General features: G+C 35.1%; 3 protein-coding genes across 3 annotated transcripts; all 3 read right to left on the bottom strand.

Moving 5' to 3' along the window:
* Window positions 1-4,793: 4,793 nt before the first annotated feature.
* On the bottom strand, window positions 4,794-8,688 carry LOC145102394 (putative flavin-containing monooxygenase 1). Its single transcript, XM_079039780.1, has 5 exons — window positions 8,101-8,688; window positions 7,446-7,683; window positions 6,968-7,143; window positions 5,827-6,185; window positions 4,794-5,401 (listed from the first exon to the last, which is right to left on the bottom strand). Exons 1-5 carry the CDS (start codon window positions 8,533-8,535, stop codon window positions 5,059-5,061), a joined length of 1,551 nt encoding a protein of 516 aa, XP_078895906.1. The 5' UTR covers window positions 8,536-8,688; the 3' UTR covers window positions 4,794-5,058.
* Window positions 8,689-8,974: 286 nt separating this feature from the next.
* Window positions 8,975-9,676, bottom strand: LOC145098751 (uncharacterized). Its single transcript, XM_079036357.1, has one exon. It carries the CDS (start codon window positions 9,674-9,676, stop codon window positions 8,975-8,977), a length of 702 nt encoding a protein of 233 aa, XP_078892483.1.
* An 88-nt stretch (window positions 9,677-9,764) lies between these two features.
* Window positions 9,765-10,958, bottom strand: LOC145098750 (uncharacterized). The gene is made up of 2 exons (XM_079036356.1): window positions 10,365-10,958; window positions 9,765-10,280 (listed from the first exon to the last, which is right to left on the bottom strand). The coding sequence occupies exons 1-2, from the start codon at window positions 10,956-10,958 to the stop codon at window positions 9,765-9,767; spliced, it is 1,110 nt and encodes a 369-aa protein (XP_078892482.1).
* Between the last annotated feature and the right edge of the window lie 429 nt (window positions 10,959-11,387).

The following is an 11,387-nucleotide window of genomic DNA, read 5'->3' as shown; positions in this document are numbered from 1 at the left end:
AGTGATTACTTGTTTCTTGGTTGTTTCATTATGACCGGTACCGGTGATATTCCTAGTGGCAGTGGTAAACATGATATTCCTATTGAATTTGATGATCCTTTGTATATTCATCAATCAGACAATTATGTCACGAAAATTATAACTATAAACTAATGGGAAATGAAAACTTTCTTTTGTGGAGAAGTTCCACGTCTAGAGATCTTAAAGCTAGGAATAAACTACGGTTTGTTAATAGAACTCTTACAAAGTAAATTATTGAACAAACTAAGACCTTAAAGTGGGAAAGGGCCAATGTTTCTGTATGATCTTGGATTATATCTTCTATATGTAATGCCCCATTTCTGGTATGTAATTTAATTAAAGTATCTTCATTTCTTAAGGGGTACTCGACGAGTCTGTAGCCCGACTCGTCGAGTAGAAGCGGGATGACCACACGATTTACGTTGGCTACTCGGAGAGTCCATATGCTGGGACTCGGCGAGTCTGCCTGTTTGGATGAAGCCCTAATTTCAAGGGTTTGCACCCTATTTAAACACATTTATGCACCCTAAACCAGCCTCCATCACCCTTAGAGCGTCCCTTACTAAAACCTAGCCTCCCTTTAAGCTTTTTGGAGTATTTCTCATATTGTGAAGGATTTTTGGTGCATTTTTGAAATTAGAAGAAGAAGAGAGAAGAGAGGTTTTCAAGAGGAGCAAAGGAGATCTGAGTTTCTTGTGTCATTTCAGCCTCCATTAAGGTATAAAGCTCGAATTTTGACTTGTCATCATGTAGATCTTCTTAAAAGCTTGCTTGTGCTCAAGGTTCCCACCTTAATTGAGCTAAACACCCATTCCAAACCTAGATCTCCTCTTTAAGCTTCTTATCGGGCATTTTAGCTTATCATGAGCATGCATGAACGTAAAGTTAGAAACTTTATATGTGAAATCAGTCCTAGGAACCCAGATCTATGAATTGGACGCAATAGAATTGAGAAAAATCGACTGTATAGTAATGGCATGCTTGGGACTCGGCGAGTTGTTCTTTAGACTCGGCGAGTCGAGTCGCGAGTCCTCGGTTTTTCACCGATTTGAGAGTTTAGGGTGAATCGATGAGTAGAGTAAGAACTCAGTGAGTTAAGACTTGGATTTGGAAGCAGTCGGACTCGACGTGTTGTTCATACGACTCGACGAGTCAAAGACTGGGTGTGTTCTTCTGTTGAAAGGGAACTCGACGAGTTGTTCATACAACTCGGCGAGTCGGATGAAGATTAGATTCAATGTTAGTATCGAAGAAGAACCCGTCAAGTCTTTGCCAAACTCGACGAGTAGAAGCGAGTAGAGGATTAGAATGGATGATGGGGACTCCACGATTTGGCGGTCCAACTTAGCAAGTCTGGTCTACTGAAAGTGGACTTTGACCTGGAGGGTGACTTGTTCAGGGGTAAATAGTCATTTTACCCAGAAATTTGTTATCAGTATTTTATTTAGTGTTTATGGGATTTGTAGTCGGGGAGTTCCGGAGCACCAGTCAGCCAGTTTTAGAGCCAGTATCTCAGCAGCCAGCGTTACGAGGTGAGTTTCCTTCCATTAGGAACGGGTCTACGGCCACAATGCCGACCCGTTTAGTTAGCAGTAGTTCCGGACGTCGGTCTGATGCAGTAGTTAGAGTGGTTGATGTCTTTGCGATTCAAGCATGTTTTGTGTTATGTGTTCCGGACTTTGGTCTGATGTAGTATTCAATGTATGTGTTCATGCTAGTTGATATGTTTATGCTATGCTACGTTCAGTTAGTTTCCGGACTTCGGTCCGATGCAGGGGACGGGATCTCAGTCAGTTTCGGACTTCGGTCCGATGCAGTTAGTTCCGGACTTCGGTCTGATGCAGGGGACGGGGTCCCTGTCAGTTCCGGACTTCAATCCGATGCAGAGGGCAAGGCCCTGATTAGTTCCAGACTTCGGTCCAATGCAGTTTCCGGACATCGGTCTGATGTAGTGGGCAAGGCCCAATAGTTGTTTATATGTTATTGTATGGTATGTGGTAGTTTGGGGGAGCTCACTAAGCGTTGTGCTTACAGTTTCAGTGTTGGTTTCAGGTACTTTCACTACCAAGGGGAAGAGCTCGGGATGATGGCATGGCACACACCATAGTTGCAGTTTATTCCTAGAAGTTTTATTTAGATATTTTAATGTGATATTAACTTCAGTTTGAATTAATACATTTACTATGATATTTTGAGACATACGATTCACGGTTTTATTATATAATAGTTGATGTTGTGGTTTTTAGTAATATTAAAAAAAAAAAATTTGGGTCGTATTTTGGGTCGTTACACTATATATGATTCCATTTATGCTAGTCATGCTTTATTTGAAGTAGTTGAAGACATTTGGAAGGATTTGTTTGAAACTTACAATAAATAAGATGGTTCTATGCTTTTTAATATACATCAACAAATCAATTCTTTAAACAGAAATGTCTTTATCTGACTACTTCAATAAGCTTTATTCATTATGGAAAGAATTTGATTGGCTTACTAGTATTACTAAGTGAACTTGTGAGGCTACTACTAAACTAAATGATGATTCTAAACCAATGAAACTCATGAAGTTATTAAGTAGGCTTGATGACCCTTATAGTCAAGTTAAAAGTCGTATTCTTCTTATGGATCCTTTACCCAATGTGAAATATGCGTTTTCTATAATTTCATGTAAGAAATATTATCAAAGAAATGGATCTTTGTCCAATTCACAATCTCTAGCTAAGTCTTAACCTGCTGTATTTAATAGTAAATTTAACAAGATGTTCAATTATAATAATTCTAATCAAGGGGTTCATTGTAAGCACTGTGGTCTAAAAGGTCATTTCATAATTGGTTATCCTAAAAATTTCAAAACAGAAACGAGTCTGTGAACCAAAGTAGTTAGAACAAAACCTTTTTTGTAAATTCTTTTGTATCTCTTGCATTACCTAACACTTCTCTTTTTTTTAGTCTATTGAGGAGTCTTGTAACACCCGTTTCCCTGGTATGTATTTAATTTAATTATTTATGTATTTTGAAAGAATGACTCGACGAGTTGCTGGCCTTAACTCGTCGAGTAGAGGGCAGACTATGCGCGAGGTTTTAGTTATCGACTCGGCGAGTATCTTGGCCAGGGTGAAACCCTAGATTCGGGGTTTGCACCCTATTTAAGCACCTTATTTAGCCTTCAACCCAACCTCCATCACCTCCACTCCCCACTTTCGAAACCCTAATCAACCTTGCGTGTTCTTGAGCTATTTTTCTTGCCATTTTGTGATTTGAAGCTAGAAGGAGAAAGGAAAGGCTAGAAGATCCAAGGAGAAGGCAGAAGATCTAGAGCTTGGGTTGCATTTCAGACTTGTTAGAGGTATAAAGCTTATACTTTAGCTCCTTTTCACTTAGATCTTCATTTAAGCTTGCTTGTTGTCACTTTTGGGCCATTTCTAAGGTCATTTCCGAGTTTTAGGCTCTTGGTGGAGTTAGGACTTAAGATATGGGCTCTCTTGAGCTTTAGAAGCTCTAAGCTGCCACCTTTATTAAGACATGACACCCTACTTCATGCACTAGGTCTCCATTTTAGCTTAGTTTTTGGTGTTTAAGTTCCATAACACCATGCATGCACGTAAATTTAGCAACTTTACGTGTTATGTTGGCCTAACATGTCCAGATCTGTGAGTTTGTGACATTAGAACGGATTAGAATCGACGATCAGCTTAGTAGCAAATATAAAAGATTCTGACGAATTGTGAAGGGGTTGTCGCAAGTGGCTACTAGATAGCGGTGTTGGGTGAAAGAGGTTGGTAGTGTTTTCGTTGGACCTCCGATGAAGGTGATTAACAGTGGTCCTGACTATTTTCGACAATGGATACGGTGCTTTTGCGTATTCCAAAGACTTTATGGTAGAACTAATAAATCAAAAAGAATTAATATTATACATTCAAAAAAAATTAATGATCCGCTAAAATATTATTTATTATATATAGAATATAATAAATTAAATGTAATATGCCAATAAAAAATCTAATACTTTTAAAAAAAATCCAATAGATTTTTTTAAAAAAATAGCTAATAGAAATTAATAAAATAATAATATAATATTTATTAATATATAAATATTATATATTAAAAAATAAAATTAAATGATATATAATAATCAGAAAAAAAAAATTAATCCAATAAAAGTAAAATTAAAAAAAAATTAATGTATAATAGTTCAATAAAATTAAAAAAAAATTAATGTATAATAGTTCAATAAAATTAAAAAGAAAGAAGAATTAATATATAATAATTCAATAAATTTAAAAAGAAAAATTATAGAAATGGTCCTCGTAATTTGTTAAAAAGAGATAACTACAAAAATAGTCTCTGAGGGTAAAATTGTCATTTTAAAAAAGTTAACAGCCAAATGTTAAAATTAACGAAATAAGGACTAAAATCACACCTAAACCACCAAATAATGATTTTTTGCTAATAAATTTTTTTAGACCTTATCTAAGGAAATTGACAAACCACAGGACCATTTTTGCAATTTTGTCAAATAAAAAGTATTGTCTCAACTTTTCATATGAAGTCTTAGGGCGATGTTACTTTTTGTGATTTTTTGTGAAGTCACGAAATGTCTCGTGTTTTTGCAGTTTTCTTTCTGTCTAAACTACAAAAACAATCACTGGACTATTTATTTACTATTTAGAGGAATTTAGTCATCAGAAAAGAAACCCTTTCAATCCCCCGAGTACACGGAATAATAGTTGTTGGTCCTACAAGGCTACAATTTGCACACAACTTCATAATAGTTTATGAACCTTAAACCTTAAACTTTTCAAATAAGGCCAATAAATTACAAAAATTACAGCATATATAACACTTACCCTTTACAATTTTCTCAAATGGAGTCTATCGTGATTTAAAAGGTAGAGAATTACAAGAACATGGTTATTATTGGTAAAAGTATAGTAAATCGCTCACATGAGCAACAAGACAAAATTCATTGCCACATTTCGCCATTAGCTCCATAACAAAGTCCTTATTATTCATGCGCAAGTCATGGTTTTTATGAACTTATGGATTAGCATAGTCCATGGGACCATAAGGTTGAAATAAGTCGGCCCAAAACCCCTTTTTACGTCGAGGGTTCCAACCCATGTCTTTGCAGAGTTGATCATTATACCATATATCCAAAGCTGTTATGCATGACCTTTGATAGTATTCACCAGATGATTTTTTCATATAATCATCCCAGTTTGAGATATCTTTCTCCATTTCTTCAATGCTTGGTAGCTTGAATCCCCCATCGAGAAGCTCTACAACCCATCTGCACCTTATTTCCGATGTGAACAGGTTCGAAAAACTCTCTGAGAACCCAATTACAGCTAATTGTGGTATTCTTGGCTGAATGCATTCCCTAATACAATACAAAAGATTAGCATGCTGTTTGTGTTTACAAGCATGATTTTTTATGCAGTTTTGGACATGACAAAACAGATTGTACCATGTCAATTAGACCGGAGATAAAATTTTCAATTTTTTGTTGGTGTGGCAAAAAGTGCAATATTTTGTAAAGGGCCTCCTCAACCTCATCATGAAAAATAGCCCTAAAATTTCTAGCATGCTTTTTAGGCTAAAAAGCATGCTAGATGTCTCAGCATTAATGTCACTAAACTCTTCGCAACGGATTTGCTCATTGCTAAAAAGTTCCTCACAGATTTTGGCCTCGAATGTGTCGCTAATTCATCAATACATCAATAATGACCCATTTTAGTGACAGTGAATCCGGAGCTAATGGCCTATTTTTAGTGACAGATTGAATGGTTCATGTGTCTTGCTCACCTGTAGAGAGAAACTCTGGAATCTGGTGAAACCGCAATGAAATGGCGAAAATCTTGTGATGTGAAAATGTTTTTGAGCTTGTGAATCCCTTTGAATCCGGTAGCTAATATGACTATATCCGTTTGAATCTGTTTATTTCCTCCATCGACCACAATGCCATCCTTGTAAAATCCAAAACCGGGAGATTTCTGTAAGTGAATTCTTCCGGTTTCGACTCGGTTGAAGAAGTCTTTGGGCATTGCCGCAAGTAAACACGAACGCATGTCATTAGAGAAGCTACGCTCAGGTACCATGTTGAATTTCGCTAGAGGAAGATTCTTTTTTATGTGGGTTTCGACCAGCTTTGAAATACCCCACCTCTGGTATAAGATATAAAAACGTACATTTATTGATTTGTTTATTCTAACATCTTGTTTTTATTTCTTCCTATTACATGATTATACATAGAAAATTCACCGTGTCATCTATATGCAAAACAATTTTTACTACTATAACTCAACTGACACAACTGACAGATGTTTTAAAGCATAATATTCTAATAAGAAAAAAAATGAAAATATAATATTATAATTGAATAAAATTTTCAAAATAGAAAGTATCCTCCCTAATAAACGTTGTAACTTGTCATTCTCCCTAATAAACGTTGTAACTTGTCATTCTCTTATGCATTATATCACATGTTATTTTATAGTAAATTTAGATTAAATTATATCCATGTGTCATTTTGTGGTTTTTTCCATTTTATTAATTTCTATATAATACTTGAATGTAATAAATATAATAATAAACGTATATCCAAATTATTAATGCAACTTTTTTTTTATAATTTCTAAATTTTATAAATTGAATATAATTAGTTTACTTGTTTATTTATTTAAGTCATTTTTTTAGATTTAAAAGATAAATAAGCACTTGAATTTTAATAATTAAATATTTTACTTTTTTGTTATAAATTTAAATTTTCGAAATTGTTAGATCTTCATGTTAGTTTAATTTTTTTAGTACTTGAGTCTCACAAGTAATTCATAATATAAGGAAAAATAATAAAAAAAATACAATGTTGTAATAAAACCAAGGAAAGTAGAATGTTATAATAGAGAAGTAAATGAGCCTTAAGCTCAAGCTCGGATAAGGTGCTTACAAGAGGTGATAGAAGGGTTGCCAACATACCGAGTAGAAAACCTTCTCCGGGTTTATGTACCATAAGCTCTGAAAAGCGGTTTAAATATAAATATTGCAACGGAATTCCCCATGGACTGAAATCAGACATCTTCCATCGGTCTTTTCTATATACAATGGTACATGGATTTTCTGGTCCTGATATCATCAGAAACGAAGCTAAGGAAAACCAGATACGGTTATATAAATGCAGCGTTTCATTCTTTAACCAATTATGCAACCATTTCTCGCTTTTTTACCATTTAATTGGAAAATATCTAAGCACTTTTACAAATGTATTAAAACATGTTTAAGGTTTTATCAATTTATGCAACTAGCACGAATGATGAAAATTTACGGTTATAATGTTGCATATTTGGTCGTAAATGAAACATAGTAGTATACTTCATCTAAATATGTTGTATGCAATTGTAGATAGATTATGATCATGTGCATCGAACCATTTTCTGATGAACATTCCATGGCGATATCAAGCCCTTGTTTTTGGAACCCTACAACAACAACTCTCTTCCCTTTAACGAATTGCTTAGCTCTTTCATGATCCATAGCAGAATAGTCCATGGAGTGAATTACTTTGCCATGGAAAACTTCCGGGCTTGTGTCGTGAGTGAATGATGGTATGTTTGGAACATCTTTGAATCTTCCCACACACAAAATCACAAAATCTGCTTCGTACACCTGTTTTGGAAGTAACTTTAATCTCTCAAAGGAATTGGAATCTAAAGAAAGTAAAAATGTGTCACATGTTTAGTTGCCAGGAGAATGAAATTCAATTTCATTGATTTCTTAAAATCATCTTTCAAGCAACTAATTGTTGTATCTTCAACAAGGAGGAAATGCTTGAAATTTGTTATCCGCGCGCACATGACAACACATTATGAAACAAACTTTAAACAACTTACAAAATTTAATAATTAAAGAAGAAACATACGCACTATGATATTAATAATAGCCAAATTTGTTATGAAGTTTTAGGAAAAAGAAAAACTAATTGTGGTATCTACAACAAAAAGTAAATACTTGAAATTAAATCCCGTGAGTTTAAGATCGAATGTTGGAATCAATCACTCAAAGAATTTTGTGAATTCCACTTACCTTCGTGGATGGTGTTTGACTTTGACTTGTCTCAACAGTGACTTTCCATTTACCTTGCGGAAAAGTTCCGTTGATTCCATTCCAATGCGACCACATATGCGAGGATTCTCCATGGAAGTCAATTTCTTTCACTCCGGAATGGAATCGAATATGCTTCATCAAGTCAAAATGAGTGGCATAGGAGCGAAGATAACTTAGGACTTGGTCTTGTGTAGGGTAGTCATCAATCACTGAAGAAGGCCATGGGAAATCTGAAAACTGGTACATCCCTTTGAATGTTTGTAGCTTAGTGGTTCGTATGGTTTTAGCCCATACCCCACCAATATCTCCATCAGACTCGAAAACAATCGGATCAAAGCCTTTGGAAAGACAGTATTTACATGCTACAAGACCACTAATTCCAGCTCCAATGATTACCACTTGTTTCTTCTCCATGCGATAAAGACGTTGAATTTCTGTACTGGTGTACAAATCAATTGGGTTGAAGACTTGAAGTCTGGAGTGGTTAGGATTGGGTAACAAGTACTAGGACGAAAACCAAAACTTTTTGTTTGGCGGTGGGTGATTACTACGAGGTCAAGATTTGTCGGGACATGGATAATTGTTAGTGGAATGAGGAGATTCCCTTTTAATACAACATTGTAATAAAATACGATTCTAAGGGAGGGAGTCATTTTCTACTAATCCATTTGTTATATCAGTTTTTGTCCTTTTTTTTTTTTTTTTTTTTTCAACCCACAACCAGTGGCGGACGCAGAAAATTGTCACAGCAGTGGCATAATTTTTTTTTTGTCCGAATATAATAATATAAAAAAAGTTAAAAGTACTAGTACATCAAATCGATCCATTACATCTTAATATCTAAATTTGACATCTACGGGTACACATTTTTTTGAAACCGATTCATTACATCTTCGATCTTCACTTTCATAAGCGCTTCTTTTTCAACATAAGAAATCATGGCATCGTTCAAAAAATCATCACCTATTTTGTTACGCAAATCCGTCTTCAAAAACTTCATCGCTGAAAAACATCTTTCAACCGTTGCGGTTGCAACGGGTAAAACCAAAACCAACTTCAACAACCTATAAATCATAGGATAAGACCGATGTTTCCCCGTTTCCACCATCAAACGAGAAAGGTCGGAAATTCCTTGCAAACTAGTGAACCGGTCATCTTTATGCAAAGCGTGATAATATATTTGAAGTTCACCATCAAGTTGCATCCTCTCCGCATCATCAAAATCTTTTGTGTATAACTCACTCAACTTTAACAATTTTGTTTTGTTAAATTTAGCAAATGAATCACAAGGACTCAAAGCCCCCATGTATTCTAGTAATTGGGTGCTAAGTTCACTAAATCGGACCCCGAATTCTATAATTTGCATATCCATGACGGTGTTGAAAATTTCAACTTCAAAATGAAATTGATTAGTAACTTTAGTCTTACGGCCTCTTGATGTGACATAATTTTCCGTCATCTCCACAATATTAATATCATGTTTTTGACAAAAAGAAAATACATTCGATAAAAGTTTAGCAAACCCCGTGTCTCTTAAAAACTTCAATGCGTCCATTGTCCCTCTAATCAAAGAAGCCGCTTCTAAAATATTTTGATCCTTTTTTTGAAGATGCTTTGACAATACGTTCGTGAGGTGTAAAATTTCATACATGATGTAAGTAAAACATGAAATCTAATGTCTTGAAATATTTTAAGATACCAAATGCTTGATTTCGGTTACTTAAAGTGGATCCTTCCTCTTCGACATAAGCAAGAACATGACGAACCTCCGGAAATAAGTTCATCAAACTTGTGATGGTTTTGAAATGTGAACCCCATCTTGTATCTCCTGCTCGAATAAGAGAGCTCTCTTGGTTTAACCCTCTTCCAGTTTCAAGTTCACCATTTCCAATTGACATTTGCACCCTTTCTCTTTGACTTTCCCGTAGCATGTCTTGTCTTTTACATGAACCACCTACCACATTAACCACCAAAGAAAGTTGCTCAAAGAAATCATCAACACCATCATGCTTCTTTGCTACACCCACAATAACTAACTGAAGTTGGTGTGCAAAGCAATGCACATAATGCGCTGAATCATTATCTTGTAAAATCAAAGCTTTTAGACCATTAAATGCACCACGCATATTGCTTGCCCCATCGTAACCTTGTCCTCTTACCTGATAAAAAAAAGATAATAAACATTAAAGCGAATAATATTCAAATAAAATTCATAATAAGGAAGAAAAAAATGTTATATTTACCTGAGACATACTCAAATTGTTACGGGTAAAAACGTCATCTATGGCTGCTTTAAGAGTCAAAGAGGATGTATCCTTCACGTGCACTACTCCAATGAATCTTTCCTTCACCACTCCACGGTTGTCGACATACCTCAAAACTATGGCCATTTGTTCTTTTTTTGATACATCACTCGATTCATCAACCAATAAAGAAAACACATCTTTACCAATTTCTTTGCAAATATCTAAAACTATCTCTGTTGAAAAGCATTCAACAATTTGCTTTTGAGTCCTCGGGCACGTCACTTGATTATTTTGAGGAGCATTTTCTAATGTAACATTGCGAATGCCTTCATTATGGTCTCTCAAGAAAGATAATAACTCCAAGAAAAGCCCTCTATTAAGAGAGTCACTCGACTCATCATGACCCCGAAATGATAAACCATTTTTCAATAAAAATTTACAACACCAAATTGAAGCACCTAAACGAAGTTTATAATTACTCTCCTCAATCTTGGTTTGCTTGTTGAAGGCTGCACTAATAGATTGTTTTTCTTTCAATAAAAATTCACAATTTTCTTTTGCTTTGTGATGAAAACTATCAATACCACCCATATGATCTCTCAATGATTGTCTTTTATTCTAACTATCAAAACCTTGTGAAACAAATGCATCTCTCCCATATTGTTTTCCCACCATGTCTCCACATACATAGCAAAATAAACAAAATGCTTTGTTCTCTTTTATGCTATATTCTAACCAATCAAAGTCATCAAACCACTTAACAACAAAACGTCTTTCTTTTGAACCTATTTTCTTTGAAGGGAAAATATGGCCCCTTGGTTGACAAGGTCCTTAAAGCAAATATGCCCTCCTTATTTCATCTCTTTGATTTGGATGGTAAGTTGTAATCTTTGGTCTTACACCCGGGTCTTTTGGAAGATCTTTCTATTCAACATTTGTAATTGGAGTAGTTGTAGGTTGTGGATTTACATTAGAACCGAAGGGAATGACTGATTAGAAGGACATGCTCTTTTAGAGGAT

This window comes from Lactuca serriola, chromosome 4 (assembly GCF_051521515.1).
Source record: "Lactuca serriola cultivar US96UC23 chromosome 4, Lser_US96UC23_V15, whole genome shotgun sequence".
Lineage (NCBI taxonomy): Eukaryota > Viridiplantae > Streptophyta > Magnoliopsida > Asterales > Asteraceae > Lactuca > Lactuca serriola.
This window is presented reverse-complemented; position numbering and strand designations above follow the sequence as displayed.